Genomic DNA, 16,880 nt, shown 5'->3' on the forward strand with positions numbered 1-16,880 from the left:
AAAGCTGTCCTCCCGTTCTCTTGTGAGTCTTGTGTCAAATTACACTTTGCCCCTGGCAGTAACCTCTCATGGTCCGCACGTTGCCCCCCCAAGTAGACCCCCGTTCTGAATTCATCAGATGATCACGGCAGATGCCCTGAAAACATGAGAATTGTTGAAAGAGAGGAGCTTTGGTAGATTGCTATATTCATGACTGACTGTTCAAACATATTTTGGGTCCCCTGCTGAAACCCTTTTTTTTTAAACTACATTTAGATCTCGTTAGCATAACGTGTTCTGCAGACATTGTTATAAGTTAATAAGCGGTTGCCAGATGTCAGATGATGCAACACTAGGCTCTCTCAGAGGCCTGCCGTTATTTAAAATGTCACATCTCTTTCTTTCGGGTATTGTTCTCTCCGCAACGCCATTGGCCCTTCAGCTACTTTGTTCTCAGCCTAACAGGATAATTAATTTTGCTTGTTTTTCAAATAAAACAAGAAAACCCTCCACTTATGAACATACTCCAAACATTTTGATTGCTGAGTTTGAATTCTTCCTCCACCGGGTAAACAAAATCACACATGCTTCCTTCTAAAATGACAAATGTTTTGCTAGAAACCTTTTGAGGTGGCTTCAAGAGCGTATCTCCAAAATCATATGCTAACTTCCCATGTCTGTGCCTGTCCCGTTGCCACTGTTCTCCTGTACCTTCTTGGTTATTGACATGGTCGTCTTGTAGTTTCACTGGAACGGCGCTATCAAGCATGAAGATTTCACTGTGGTTCCAGAGGTCGGGCTTTCCTGAGAAGACCAGCTAGCTGCCGTCTTGCACTAATCCAACTAAACACATATAAAAGTTATTGTTTCATTAAGCTGTTACCACTACTTTAAAGGTCTGAAAGGATCATTTAAGCACTTTTGTAAAGTGACATTTCAGTAAGTGGCGTTTATTGAATGGTATATTGGCAGGAGCCGCAACAAGCCAAACGAATGGCAGGCAGATCTGGCACCTTAAAGCCTTTACTGCAGTTCTCCGGGCCGCTGGTGGGGGTCCTGGCTCTTTTCCAGCCTACTGCCATCAGTGACAGCTGCTCGTCTTTTAATAAGCAGAAACACCCTATGCTATGCGGACCCTCGCCCTAAAATCGGTGGACCGTTTTACAGCAGAATGTAAATGCCTTTTCTCACACTGACATCAGGGAGAGTTTATGGGTTTTCCTTTTTGTAAGTGACATTTATGGAGCCAGCTATGCACCTGTAATTGTGATTGACAGGTTTTCCAGAAGTACTCTTAACGGCTCTTGTAGGATTGCGGTATATTGATCAGCAGCAGTTTCAGAATATTGCGCTTATGTCTTCAATCCAAAATTATTTGAGGTAGTGAAACATGGTGAAACTCTCCCCAGGGGATCTTGGGAGTTTCAGAGTGGTTAATGATGTGCTTTCATTGGAGCCCTGAACACTAACCCCCCATCCTGGGCTTGAATCTACTGTGGTAAATCTGCAGGGGCGTATAGTGGCATAGCCCTACAAAAGGATAATTTTGGTTGTTGGTGCTTTATTAAAAATGGGCAAAGCTAAATTATTCTGCGATTGGAATTACTTTTGAATTCTGTGTACAGTATGTATGGCAACAAGTTCATGTTACACAGCAGTTGTTAACACAAAGAACCAGACTCTGCTTAAAAGGTCCTACCATCCTGTCCAATCTGGCCTTGTCTGTTCCATGAATTTTACAGTTCCCTGTTTCTCATGTATCTGTTGTTGGTGCATATAAAATTGCAATGGGACACTTCAGACTGTCTTTTTTTTTTTTCTATTTGCAATTTGAATAGTTGCACATAGCAATTTTTATTAATTATGCAGCAGTCATGCTCTTTCACTTTAATTATCATGCTTCCATATTTACTGCATTTTACACCTTTTAACAATCCAGAATGCATTTGCATGTTGCTTCATGCTGAGAGCCATACAGTTGCACACCTATACACATATTAAGCAGCAAAACACAGCCTTGGATATATTATAGCTCAACAGACGTGTTTCACATTCTTTGGTACGGGTATTAATGCTTAGAAACAGTTCATGATAAAATGGATTCTGCAGAGGCACACATTTTGAATGGCAATTGAAGAGGCATGTCTTACTGGCATTAGCACTACATTGAGACCCTCCCTCCAGCCAGTGAGAGGTCAGAACAAGAACTAGTTGTGTCCAAACATGGTAATTTATTACCCCCCTACACGTCTGACTTCGTGTCCGTCTTCTGCCAGGCTGCTGGTAAGCATGTTCATAGATTAAATATCCCATATGGACAAGCGGGAGAGATGCTTTCAGTGTTGCGTCAGCTGTTCAGCTGGTACATGATCTCCCTTCTTCCAAAGTGAAAGTGACGTGACAATTTCTCTTTCCATTTTCCATTACAGATTAATTGCCATCTCTGCTAGCGACAGCTGGTCTCTTCCTCACTTGCTTTTTGTCCTTTTGATTTGAAGACTTTTTCTAATGTAGTAGAGGTTTTTCATTCTTGTGAAACTGTATCTTTATTCCTCAGGCAAATCGGTGAACAGAACTGACACTGAGAAATGAGTCACTCAGCCTTGCTCACTGTTTTGGGGGCGATGTTCCTCTTGCCGCAATTGCTGTGTGTGTGGTCTCTTCTATTGATCTTGATGCTGGTGGACAGGGTGGGGTGCAGAGTGCTATCTGACTGCCCCGTAGTTCAGACCAGACACAGTCTCGACTGGCATATAAAGACCTACTAACAAAGTGAACGTGACATTTTCATACTATGCGTGGAATTGTCAAATGTCCATTTAAGCGGATTCTGTGCTTCATGAAGCCATTTTTCAGATTCATTGTTGGCCATGACGCCTCTTCACAGTTTGCTGGAAGGCTCTGTGCTGGCTGGTTGAACTCTGTAAATTGAAGTAGTAAAATTAAATGGGTTACCATGCTCTGGTTAGCCAACCATGGCCACTTGACCATTGAGGTGTAGAGCTTCAATTAATGGCTTTCAAAAGAAACCACTGAAGTTATCTTCAGTTCCACAATAATGAAATGTTGGTTTATGGTGTATAATAGATTGATTGGTTGGTTTAATTAATCAGGGGAATTAAGGACTAAACCAATTATTGATGAATTAACTTTCTCTATCATTGTACAAGGTTATTTAATATCAGCAGAGGAAAAGCTTTTAAACAATGGTGGAGAAATAAAATAACCTGATTGGAGGGCTACTGTCTCTGCAGTGATGGAGATGAACTGAAGAAGTCCCTGTCCGAACTTGCTGACAACAAGACTGAGAATGCGCACCAAAAGAGCATCAGTCGGATTGGCAGCGGGAGCAACCCCTTCCTGGAAATCGCACATGACCCCAATGCTGCTGTCTACAAAACAGGATTCCTGGCTCGCAAAATCCATGCCGACATGGATGGAAAGAAAAGTATGTGCTTAATTTGTATTTCATTTTCATTATCAATACTCAGACATTTTTTTAAATAGAAATTAGTATGTATGACGTACCAAAGACTTATTTGAATTCACTATCGTAAAAGCCCTACTAGATGGTGCTGCCTGATTGTGAATGTACAAACAAGGTGCCAGTTGAGCAAAGTGACTTATTATACAAGACCTATGGATTTGTATATTGCCCACTTGTTGTCTCCAAAAGATGTTATTCAATAATACGTTTTTTGAAAGAATACAAAAGCACAAACATTTAATTTAAAATCTTGGTTAAATTTAATTGACCATTAATTTATATGTCTATTTTATGACTACACTGGTTATTTTATTAATGACCAGGAAAGCAAGGAGCCAAACCATTTCCAGCATTAAGCAATGGCTAAGCATTTTAAGTTGCACACATATGATGGACCTCAGCTCGCCGAGCAGAAACTAGGCTGTCCGGAATGCTTTATTTCTAAATGGCTTTGATGTGGTTAAGGGAAATGCCCTCAGAGGAAATGTCAAAGCTTCAGAGAGGTTGCCAGTGAACCGTCCATTTTATTGCATTACTATTCAAATGAAGGATGGCATTACACATTTCTTTGAAACACTGCCTTTGTCGCCAGACCTGTCGCTTGATACACAAGCTAGTCAGTGCGCGAAGTTTCCTTAAGCCTAATTTCAGAAGCGCCCTCAGTAATTAAACTCATCTCATTTTCTATCCTTATTGTGTATGTGCAAACTCGAAACCTATGCATATGTGAAGGGTGGAAAATGATATAATATGGCTTTAAACTGTAGCAGATGCATCATATTGGTTGATGTATCCATATATAGCAGCCTCTTAAATTGAATAAATATAAAATTTGGTCTGCATATTCTTATTTCAGAGAGAAGGGAGTGGTAATCACAGTGATGTGCAGAAGAAGGTTTGCCGTGAAATATTGTGATGCTGGCCAGTGGCTGACGTCAATGGATTGGATTTTGCTTTAGACAATCAAATAATTCACATCCGTTTATCTCCTCAAGCTAATGAGTTTCAGGAATCCCTTCGTAAAAAATCTGCTGAGTCATTAGTGCTGTGCTTATGCCCACAGATTAAGGCACAGAGTGGTGAGTATACCACAGTGGTATTTCACAAAATAAAGGTATTAACTTCATATAAGATGGCTTGACTGGCCCCTGACTGTTGCTGAACAAAATTAAATCTTTGGCATTACCCAGAAAGGTCACGATGAGCTTTGAAATTTGAAATAAAGGTGAAAAGGTCTTATTTAACATCTAAGTTCATCATCTAGACTTTTATCATCTTTCCAGAAGGTTTTATGTTCTGTTTTGGTTAAAAATAGAATTGTGCAGCACAAATCCTTTCAAAACAGATGAGTAACAGTGGCATCATCCTCCTGACATTAATGAAAAAGTCTGAAAGGTGCATAGATTTTCTACGGTACTGTATGTTAGAACTTGTTGGAAGGTCCGTTCATTCTGATAATCATTCCCATATACCTTTCTGAGTAAAGTGCATCTTGGGCCACTTAATCAGTACATTCTATTGATGACTGAGTAAAACTATCCAAGGTATCTGTGGAAGGGCACTGCAGTAGGGTTTAAAAACAAAAGCTCATTTGTGGGCGAGACTCAATGTCTGTCTCCATAATCCCATGACAACCAATTGGCCATCCCTGTTGGTGCAGTGGGAAGCAGAAGTAGAAATTAGCACCAACGCTGACTGTGCTTCAGTAGCAGAGTAGTGGGTGACAGTAACGGTGTGGGGATATTCAGTACAGGCAGTGATTAACATCAACAAAAAAAATGTCCTGTTCATATTTGTCAAAAAAATGACAAACGTTAAAGCAGAAGGTGGCGTTCTCTTTGTGTATGCTTCTTATGCACTCTTGTTATAACTTATAATGTTAATAACAGTTCCTAAACCATTTTTTTCAGCACCAAGAGGCAAGCGGGGCTGGAAAACTTTTTATGCTGTTCTGAAAGGAATGATCCTCTACTTGCAGAAGGTACATCTACAGTTTTACATTACAGTTTACATTTTATTTTCCTGTGTTTGGCTCAAAGTGCAATGAATGATCACATTTGCTTGAAGTGTTTTCTAGGCATTTAGCAGAAGTTGGATTTTAGGTGCAGATCAACACTATTAATGAACCATTTTAATCTTTCATAAGAAAGAACAAAGGCTGCCTTATTTTACACACCAAAGCACATAGAAGATGGATGGATTGAAGGATGAATGGTGGGTGGATGAATGCCCTGCCCAGCCCTGTAATCCTCCACTTTCAGTTCATGTTATTTTCTGGCTCTATAAACATGCGAGTTGTATCTGGAGATCAAAGTGTGGATTGTGCATTTGCATTTCAACCCAGTATTAATATACATTCTCATTGTCCATGTTGTAATCGGATCTTATTTGAATGTCATTTAATTGGATTATGTTGCTAAAACTTGAGCGTGTGCAGTGTACGGGGTTGTATTTACACCTGTCTGAGATCCGGTCACAATGCGAACCCGAATACCTCCGGAGTTCCAAGTGATCTGATCACATTTCAATGGCTGTGTGTGCCACGTGCATTCACACGTTGCACGAACATGCTTTTTTGTTTATCCAGATGTAGTTTTCCGAATGCAGCGCATAGCTCAATGTGAGCTGTAAATTGGCCTACTACAGACCACATCACAGAGGGGTCAAGGTCAAGACACCTTGAAACAAAAGAATCGCAGGCACGCTGTTGTGGGATCAGTCCAATTTTGTGGATTATCATCATGTTACGTGACCTCACATATTTTGAGTATTGGATCACAAATAGATTATAATTATTAGTATTTAATGTACTGCAGTTCATTTAGACCCAGAGGAAGGACAAAAGTAAGGACATTGCTCTTATTCCATCTGAAGGGATTCAGTCTTGTAACTCTTTGTGTATTGTTTATATTCAGGTTGTGTTCAGATTATGCTGTATCTTCGGTAACATAGTCATGAAACCAATTTATTACAGTTGACAAAATAATAGTTCTCAAAAGATCATGCGCATCATAGGAAAACCTTTTTGTCCTTTGTAGTCTTTCACTATCAAAAGTCAACCTTGTTTATTTGGATGAAAAATCTTTTTGAGCCAGTCATTCAGTCCTACTAACATGGCACATTTCTCTTTAAGTGAATTTAAGAACAACCAGCAGAACATTACCAACAAGGAACCAGTAAATCAGTGATGCGATTTGACAGATGTATGGCTTTCAGCACCCAACATTCCCTTAGCCAGATATACACTGTTTGACTGGTGTAATCATTTGATTGTGTGTTCCGTCTGCTTTAGGGTGAATTTAGAGCTGGGGAATAAGAGTCATGGCTTTGAAGTGTGTAAAAAGCAGTGCAGGAGCCTCGAGTGAGAAAGATTTGTTTATTTGGCAATCTGAAAATGCTGGAGAAAGAGTGAAATGTGTGGGAGGAGAGAAGAACTGTATCATTCTGTTAAACTCCATCTTTCTTAATAAAAAGATAAAAAATATTCACTGATTTCTAGGATAGTGTGTGTGATGTGTATTTCTACTCTGATCAGAAAGCTGATTTAAGAGCAGCACCAGTGGATGTGAAGTTGCTTGGAAACGGCCTGTTTGGAATGCTGCCTTCCCTCTGGATTTCAGTTCTGGATCCTCTAACTGGTTTCCATGGTGCCGCCAGCAAATGACCGTCGTCGCGGGCGGCCAGGTTAACTACAGACGTGTCACCGGGAGGGAAGGGCAGAATGCAGTCATTTGGTTCGTGACCTGCTGTGGGCCTTTATACCCACAGTACAGATTTTAGGACACTACATGAGAAGCAGTGCCTGTAATTAAGTCTGTGGTGTTTGTTCTTCATACTGTAGAATATGTGTCGATTCTCATTTCTTTTGAAAACATTGTCAATTTATTCACAAAACATTTCAGATTTTTACAATTTATGAAAATTGTACCAGTTAGAGGAGAGTTCATTTGATTATTATGCAGATGATTAAATATTAACAACATTGAATTGTTCTCTGTCAAATGATCACACTTCTCTCTCTGCACATACATGGATTTGGATATGAACAAGTGATGGTGGTGGTGCTCTTTTTATTTATCTTTTCAGAACTGTGGACAGTCTCCATGGAAACTAGTAATTTATTACAGAAATGATGAATTGTGGCAAATACTATTGGAAGGTTAATTATTCAATATGATGGTACATAGAAGCTCTAAAACCAGCCATCTTTTTATGCTTCATTCACAACCAGGGTGGTAGTAGCCTAGTGGGTAACACACTCGCCTATGAACCAGAAGACCCGGGTTCGAATCCCACTTACTACCATGGTGTCCCTGAGCAAGACACCTAACCCTGAGTTGCTCCAGGGAGACTGTCCCTGTAAATATTGATTGTAAGTCGCTCTGGATAAGGGACATAAGGGCGTCTGATAAATGCTGTAAATGTAAACCATAATGTTCATGCACATTGCAAGGACATTGATAAACCTTGCACAGAAGCAACAACCTTTATGATCTTTCCATGCCTTCCAGTGCCTGTGAAATGTAAATGTATATGTTTATGAGGTCCACAGTGCAGAAATGGATCAGCTTTGGACCTTCTGATATTTTAAGTGTCCATGTAATATAAAGCAGGTCTTTTGTAATCATTACTAAATGTACTTTCAATTGTCCTTAATATCGCCCTCACGTTTACACACTTCTGTGCCACCAACAACCCTTAGGGATTTATTCACCTCAGGAGATCAAAACGTGCACACACTTGATGTAAGTGCAGTTTGAAGTGTGTGTTTCTCAGGATGGGTAACATGGTGGATTGATTACACTGCTGGTCGAAGGGCTGCCAGCAGGCAGGAATGTTCCTGGACAGACTGGAGGCTCTGGGACTGTAAACAGTGAAATAGAGCCTGGACATCGCAACTGACAGATTTATTCTCATCGTCAACAGTCCAGTCAATACTGCTTACCATTCCACTCACAACTGCCAGGGTGGTGGAGTGGTAGGAGTTTGCATCGACTTGCCGCCCTCACGTTGACCCCTTTGTCAAATTTCATAACACCCCGTGTGCATGGAGCACATTTCATTTACTTACATTGTTCATTAGTTTAAGTCTAAATGAAATCTAATTCTTACTATGTTGACTTACTTCCTATGATGTCATGATCACGTTTTGACTCCAGTTCATGATCTGATCTATATTGGGAGGATCTGATGCTCCCCATTAGCATGGTTCTCTAATACTCTCCCGCTTCCTTTCCAGGATGAGTATAAGCCGGAGAAGGCCCTGTCCGAGGATGACCTGAAGAATGCCATCAGTGTGCACCACGCTCTGGCCATCAAGGCGGTGGACTACGAGAAGAAGCCAAACGTGCTGAAGCTGAAGACTGCAGATTGGAGGGTCTTCCTTTTCCAAGCGCAGTAAGTGTCACATCCACGATTTGACTGCAGAGACAAAAGCCCCGCCCTCTTTCTCAGAAAGAGCCTCAGACACCGACAGGACAAAAGCAAGAACCTCCCCTGGATCCAAAATCTAATTTCATGCTTGGATTCAGTCACAGTGAAAACACTTTTATCTCCACTATTAGTCTTACCCAGACATCCGTTTTTGTCAAGTATTCTAAGAAGGACCAATAAAGAGGGTTATCAATGAAAGATTTACAGAGTGTGTGATGTATATGTGTTCAAAGTATTGTTTTAGGTTTAAAAAAAAAGATAATAGGGTTTTCGTTTTTGCTGTATACATTTTCTCTTAACTAACATTAAATAAATAAAACAGCTCTGTATTTTTCTTTGAAATGGTCCTATTAAATTCCCCCAAGGTACCCGCTGCGGTTGCAGTCTCTCTTCTGATGAATTTGGCTGCTTTTTCTTCTTCCCACCGCCCAGCTGCTCCTGGAAGGTGGAAGGTGGTCAGTTAGACAACACAATATTTTAAGCAGGCATAATGCCACATAGTCTTTGCTGTGTGTTAGATTGCAGAATGATAATGATAACTGTTCAAATCTTTGATTGTCATATTAGTCCAAATGTAAACGTCTGTCTGTCAGGGTCTTGTATCTCTTCTGTGGCTCCTGTGTCATTTGTCTCTTTGTGTCCTTGTGTGGTGTGGCATAAGTACATTTTTCTGATTTTGCTTCACTACAATTAATGTCTAAAGTCAAAGTGAAGTGATTTCATTTCAAAGTGAAGTCATTGTGATGCGCAGCAGCACAGCACACGGTGCACACAGTGAAATGTGTCCTCTGCTTTTAACAATCACCCTGGTTAAAAAGCAGTGGGCAGCCATGACAGGCACACGGGGAGCAGTGTGTGGGGACGGTGCTTTGCTCAGTGGCACCTTGGCGGATCGGGATTCGAACCGGCAACCTTCTGATTATGGAGCCACTGAGGTGTAATTTTTTTTAATATATGTCATTTATCAGATACCCTTTTCCTGAGTGCCTTAAATTTAGTAGTTACAGGGACAGTCCCCCTGGAGCAACTCAGAATTAAGTGTCTTTCTCAGGGATGTAAGTAAGGTCTGAACCTGTGACTTTGTGGTCTTCTAGGTCATAGGTGGGTGTGTTACCCACTCGGCTACTACCACCATGTTCTTCATGGATGAACACTGACTCCAAGATACAAACTCTTTACATAATATTGTGTGTTTGTATGTGTTTGGCTAACATATAATGTAATTTTTCCTACCAGGAGCCCTGATGAGATGGATTGTTGGATCAGAATAATCAACTCGGTGGCAGCCATGTTTTCTGCACCTTCATTCCCGGCTGCTATCGGCTCTCAGAAGAAGTTCAGTCGCCCTTTGCTACCAGCAACAACTACAAGGATGTCACAGGTACATTTCTGCTGATATCAAAATAGTTTTGAATTCTATTGTATGACCTGCAGGCACTGTGTGTCACAGAAGTGTTTTAATCATTTAATTCAATTTTTATTTAATTATTTTTTGCTGCATCATGCTCGGCGTAGAGGTTCTTTTAACAAATTTATTTTTTGTTCCAGGAGGAGCAATTAAAGTCTCACGAGGCAAAGCTGAAGCACATCTCCACAGAGCTTGCTGAGCACAAGTCCTATCCCCCAGACAAGAAGGTCAAGTCCAAGGATATTGACGAGTATCGATTGAAAGAGCACTACCTAGAGTTCGAGGTCAGTATTCCTTTGGAATGAAGAGGTGAAGGACACAAGTCTGCTCTAGTGCTGCCTTGTTCTTTTCCCTCATGGTCATGTTAGATTTGTGTTCTTCTCTGGTGATTTCTTTGAATGCTAAAGAGTCTATGTTACTGGGGAGCAATAAAAAATTGGTTTTCATGCCTGCACCAGCACGAACATCATAATACTAACATTTATTAACAGGCATTCCTGTTTTTGCTGTTTTCAGTAATGGTCAGTTCTGCCGGTCATTTCCATTTTTCCAAGCTTTTCCATTTATTTTTTGAAACATATTTTTGCCACTTTGATCGGGTTATGGCAATGGTCATAATTCACTGCCGGAACAAGAACGGCATAATAGAGCCACACATTTTGCTTTGTGTGAATGTCTGTGGCATAATGATGCGACTTCACTTTAGCCTAGCAGCCTGCACTTTCTCTTTTTAGCGTCTGTTTTATATCGCTGTGCTCTTTTGACTGAGAATCAGTGGCTGAGAGATCCCCCCCATTGTGTGGCTGAAACAGAGCGGACACATCCTTTAGATCTCCGCCGCTGCTGGAGCATGCCAGTAGGAACAAAGGCCTGTAGCCGTAACAAACTCTGGGTATCCAGAAGAAGCAGCTTGCCCTAGGAAGCAAACATTCTGAAACAGCATCCCTAATCACCAAGCATCTTTTTTATTGTTTCTGTTTACACTTCCGTTTACATATTTACATTTGAAATGAATCTTGCAGAACTGAATTGAATGTATCATAAGGACATTTCTTTGTGATTTTCTGGCTGTTGTATAAAAATTCTGGTGAAGAAATAGTGTCATTAGTGTCATGGCTGAGTGGCCAGTGGCCTTTTGTGTTTTCGTGTGATCTATATACTATATAATCGATACACTAACTGCCAATATTGATAATTTATTACAACACAAAATGATTAATTTACCCTTTGTCAGTGTCACTGTCACTACCCAATATCTACCATTCTGTTTGCGGGGGGCGCTGTTTGAGTAAATAGGGGTAAAGTGGCGCAAACAGCAGCCAGTGAAGAACACAAGTTAACTAACAACAACAGAGAAGAAGCACAGAGAATGGCGGAAAATAATAAAAAAACAAATCAAAGACCCACCCGCTAGTTTCCACTCTAAAGTGTGGAGACACTTCGGGTTTTACGAGACAGTCGAGGGAAAGGCACTGGATAAAGACTATGCAATCTGCAAGAACTGCTTTGCAAAGGTAAAATATAACAGCAACACTACGAATCTGCAAGTGCACCTCGTTCGCTATGACTGTGAAGTACTCTCAGGTGATGATGAGTTAATAAGTTACTGTAACAAACCAAGTAAGTTACAGTAACTTACTACTGACATTTCAGTATCATGGTTTACACATTTAATTAATGTTCATGTTGTTTTTTTTTTAATGTTCATGCACTTCTATCTGTCTAGCTGTACAGTGTTTACATTTAAGACCAGGAGGCAGTGAGTTATTATGCAAATGCATATTTCCTTGCACAATGTTGTAAATATTGGCATTAATAAATGCATAAGATTTCCTTATTATTTCCTAATTCCTTTTTTTTTCAAGTCACATATATTGTGATATATCGTTGATGACATTTATTCAAATATATTGAATATCGTAGATATCGCAAATCGCGATATTATCATTATCGTGGGCCACATATCGCCACAGAATTGAATCGTGAGTTACCCCCCTAGTCTGAACCAGGCGTTTTTCTGGCTATTGATAATTGTAATTGAATCGAATCTTGAGACCATTCAAGGTTCACACCTCTAACATCCAGTGGTTTACAGAACAGATAATGATTCTTCTGCAGTAGTTTAATTTTAAAACGTATAAATAATCAATCATAATTAGAGACTTCAGCAATTTTACACATTCTACCCTTCTACCCAATCTTCACAAGTATCATCATAACATTTTAATCTATGGTCACTCAAAAATCATTGTTATTGGTAACCCTTTACATCTTACATTTTACATTTGGTAAAATGGGGTGGGGCTTGACTGATATTGACATTGCATTTAGAGCAGCCAAGCTTTGCTGTGCTGACAAACCAGTTGATGTCTCAGATGCTTTTATTACATTATGGAGTTACCCGATGCTGAATTATGTGTCATTTCTGGTCTAACAAGTTTACACATGTAACCTAGGGTCATGTTCTTTAGCAAACTGTTAATGTGGATGATGAAGTGGGAAGAACATTCGGTCCATTTATACCTGTTTGAGAGCATAAATGTTAATATCCTTTGATTTTAATGTTATATTGTGCCTACGATGCATTGACTGGTCTGCTTGTTCAGTGTATACGTGTTCTGTCTCAGCCATCGTTTTGTTTGGAGAACTTTTGTCACCATGACATTTACTGCATGGGAATAATAATGTGAGGCTTGGGTGCATTCCTCAGCTTGATGCCACTCAGCAACATTAATTAAGGTTGAAGGCTAATAATTGGTGCGTTAGATAAAGGATAGGACTTCTTTCTTTTTGATCATCTTTGTGAGGGAGTGATAAAAGCTGCTTATTTTCAGAAGAATAAATGGTTCCTTGCCTTAATCTGCTAAAAGCATACTTTTAATAAGCTAATTACACAGAGTGGATGGTGAGTAATTTCTGAGTTCTGTCTCCTGCCGGTTGCCTGACCTTCTCCGTTTGCTCACAGGAGAACCGCTACGAGATGTACGTGAAGCTGCTGAAGGAAGGTGTGAAGGACCTTCTTGTCGGCAAAGACAGCGACGCAGGCCTCAAGAAATCCCAGTCCAGCCCTTCACTCAACCAGGAGTCCCAGCCAGCCACAGCCAAAGTTAAACGAAACACCTCCGAGAGGAAGGACTACCGGCCTGAGACTCCAAAGGTCACATAGGAGAGTCCTCTGGTTCTGACATTCATCTGAGAGCCATTGGTAGCACTTTCTAGGAAGGGACTCATGTAAAGATCTACATAACACCTACAAGATACCATTCGAATTGTACACCCACCAAAAAAAATCTATATTAGAATAGAATGGATGGTCAGTTTATGGCTTTTCCTGCACGTTCAGTGGTGACCCTCTGTTCACCACCAAGGTGTTGTTGAGCATTTTAATGTGGATCCCTCATGGAAAGTGTTACTGAGCTGTTCCACACAGTGTACGAATACATTTTATGTAATTTATTTCTCAGCCCACTGTTGTGACAGAAACGTTGGACACAATGCAAATGACGAATGATCATTGTCCTCCTTTGATCGACTGGTGCTTGGTAGCGAGTTGTATTGGACCTAACCTACATTCATGCAGAGTACGTGTCTCTCTTTCATTTAGCGCCATTGTAGCAATGTTGTTGCTGTTTTATCGTAATGAGTGTGACGTTCTTTTTTTCCCGACCTTCAAGTGTCATCTTAATTGTTATTGGTGTGTCGTCGCCCCTCCCCCATCCACATGCATACAAAAATAATTAGCCTTTAATTGGAGAAATCCAGGAGAACGTGTTATTTAACTATATAGCCTTGTAAATAGTGTAGGAACAAAATATAGTCTTATTCCTGAAGTAAACTCTTATTTTAATATGTAGACAAAGTGAATTTTATTAGCATTTTAACAGATAAATAAGACGTTCATGTGAAATAGCTTCCAGTGAGATATAGGTTGAGTATGTGGCAGGTTTCCCTTCCCCTCGTTTTGAAAAGGGTAGTTCATTATCAAATATTCTCGGTACCTTAAAGCAGTTCAGTGGTCCAGCCTCTGCATTCATTTCAGCTTCTATGGGTGGATTCATGAGCTACTTATGAAGTCTTTATTAACACCTTTTCTTATTTCTGTGAAGCAGTCCTGGGGGAGAATATATATACATGCGCACACATATGCACACACACCAATGCCAACATGTTCAAAGCGTTGGAGATCTACCACAAGATTATTCTCCTCTCCACGAAAACTGAAATGCTGTTTTTACATACTGAACAGGAACACAGCTATGAAAACATATAAACCATACATTCAACACAGATCTAATATTTTTATTGAACAGTTTGGGGTACTTCACGATAATAGTTTGAAATTGAGTTTATCTACAGAACATGGCTGTGCAGACTGCAGTGGAGCTGATCTTAATGTCGCGCTCCCTGTGGGTGAGCCCTTTATTTTTTTATCTGTTGAGGTGAAGAATATACTTATGCTTATTTGAGTAGTGTAAATGCCAATGCTCATTTTTGTGTATTTTTAAAATCTTCTTATATTTGAATTTTTAATTCTGAGTTGTATTGTTGTAAAGACAAAAAACAATTTGTATTTATAGTGCACTTTATTGAATTACTTCTTTTGAGTATTTTAGAGCTTTATAAGCGTCAGAGTGATATGTTTCCTAAACAGACCGGTTTTCAGGCAGTTCTCCAGCGTGTCGCTTTTATTGAAGGTACTGAGCTGAGCGCACGCTGCCGTCAGCTCCACTTGTCTGGTTTTGTCCGTGGTTTTGTAGTTTGCTGTCATAGTTGGATTCGATGACAAATGTTTCAGTTTCTGAAACTATTTACAGAGCTGTAAATATACACATGCAATTATTGCCTTTTTTGTGATGTTAATATTGAATTGAAATGTCATTCAAAATGTCATTGGGTATTACTGACATTTAAACACTATACACATTTTACACTTTTATCACAAACTGCATATCAGCTATCTGGGTTGTTTTTCTTCAGATTATTTGAAAGTTTGAAGGAAAATCAAAATGTTAAATCCGTGACAGGGAATTCAGGGATTATTTTAGTGCATACAAAAAAAAAATTCAGTTCAGAATAGAAGTACAACTCCAGTGAGTTGACAAAAGAAGAGATCTGCATGTTAATTGCTTATTTTTCTTGTCCTTTGGCAGTTCTGAGTTCAAAATTCAGATTTTCTTCACTTCACATTATTTTTTGACCTTCACACATACATATGTGCTGAATTTACCATCTGACAGATTTTAGAGATCTATCATATTATTATAAAATGCGGTACTGCTCTAGTGCATTTCATGTTAAGACACCCCTGTTTAAACTTTTTTGTTTTAAAATATAGTTTATAATGCCTTATTTAAAATCATTTTGACTGTATATTTTTGTTTTGTTTTGTTTTTTTATTGTGAAAAGGAACATATTGAAGTTGATATGCTTTCAGTGCAAGTGAAAAAAGCTGAAAGCCTTCACATCCCTTTTTGGTCCTATATTCAGCTGTAGTACATCAGCCAGCAACATCAGCATCAGCTCTCATACAGTACAGTCCACCTGGTCCTGTTGTCTGGGAATGCAGTGAAGGGCACAGATTCTGGCGATTTAGATCTCATTTGTGTGGTAGATACCCATGCCTCTGATCGTTCTTCAGTAGACACCTTAGCCTTTAGTGGGGCACTTAGACCCCCACACACAGACTGCATCAGAAAATAATATCTCTTCAGAAGCTGTGATCTTGTACAATCCTTTAATTCTGTAAATGTTGTGAAATATTATCTGTTGCCCTGTGTTCAAAGGATGGTTAGTTTGTTGTTCAAGTGATCTGACTGGCAGCAAGCGTGTCTTACGCCCTACAGCCAGGTTCAGGGACGCAGAGCTGGCATACATACTGTAGATGGTTTCAATGAATAAATACAGTATTTAACTGAGTGTCCCAGTGCCTGTCATTTCTTTTCCTCAAGAGTCAAAAGAGCCAGGACCCTCCATCCTCTTGAAAACTATTGTAAAACTCTACCATATTTGTTGATTCTACTCATTTTGTGGCGCAACACTTTAAAACATTTCAATTCATATAATTAAATGTTTTTAATTCAAATATCACATGACCGTATACAAAATACATCACAATCTCTTTACGTTATTCCTAATATATTTAGTATAGAAGCTAAATAAACATAAACACAAACGCACAACAACAGTTTTGTTTCACTTATTATTTCTTGCCTACATTCCAAAACACATGTATCAACCTGATGGTCCCAATTTAAATCCAACAATGTTTTACAGCACTAATGTTTCAATTACAATTATCAATAGCCCGATTATCGATGTGTCTCATAAAATTACCTCCTGCAAAAATTTTCATAAATGTTATATATTAGGAGTTACTGTTTGACCTTCAAGGTTCTGGTAGGGCAGTCAGTGAAAGGGCAGCTAAGCTGAAGAAAATGGGATCTGTTGCATTGTGAGGGAGGGGACAGCAATTTCTCAAAGGGAATTAATGTGGGGATTTGTGATGGATTGAAATAAAAGTGGAGGAGATAAAACCAGTGAAACGTCTCATCAATTAGTGTGGGACAACACACG

At 39.6% G+C, this 16,880-nt stretch overlaps 1 protein-coding gene across 2 annotated transcripts in view; it reads left to right on the forward strand.

Moving 5' to 3' along the window:
* The window catches only part of psd3l (pleckstrin and Sec7 domain containing 3, like), a 71,223-nt gene extending 55,000 nt beyond the window's left edge, over positions 1–16,223 (forward strand). For both annotated transcript variants that reach the window (XM_028971681.1, XM_028971682.1), the window contains exons 11-16: positions 3,234–3,427; positions 5,377–5,447; positions 8,706–8,863; positions 10,136–10,280; positions 10,448–10,591; positions 13,273–16,223. In XM_028971681.1, coding sequence (XP_028827514.1) covers positions 3,234–3,427; positions 5,377–5,447; positions 8,706–8,863; positions 10,136–10,280; positions 10,448–10,591; positions 13,273–13,473 — 913 coding nt within the window. In that variant the 3' untranslated portion in view covers positions 13,474–16,223. The remainder of the gene's footprint in view (positions 1–3,233; positions 3,428–5,376; positions 5,448–8,705; positions 8,864–10,135; positions 10,281–10,447; positions 10,592–13,272) is intronic.
* The last annotated feature ends 657 nt before the right edge of the window (positions 16,224–16,880 follow it).

The sequence above is a fragment of the Denticeps clupeoides genome, chromosome 3 (genome assembly GCF_900700375.1).
Source record: "Denticeps clupeoides chromosome 3, fDenClu1.1, whole genome shotgun sequence".
Classification (NCBI taxonomy): domain Eukaryota; kingdom Metazoa; phylum Chordata; class Actinopteri; order Clupeiformes; family Denticipitidae; genus Denticeps; species Denticeps clupeoides.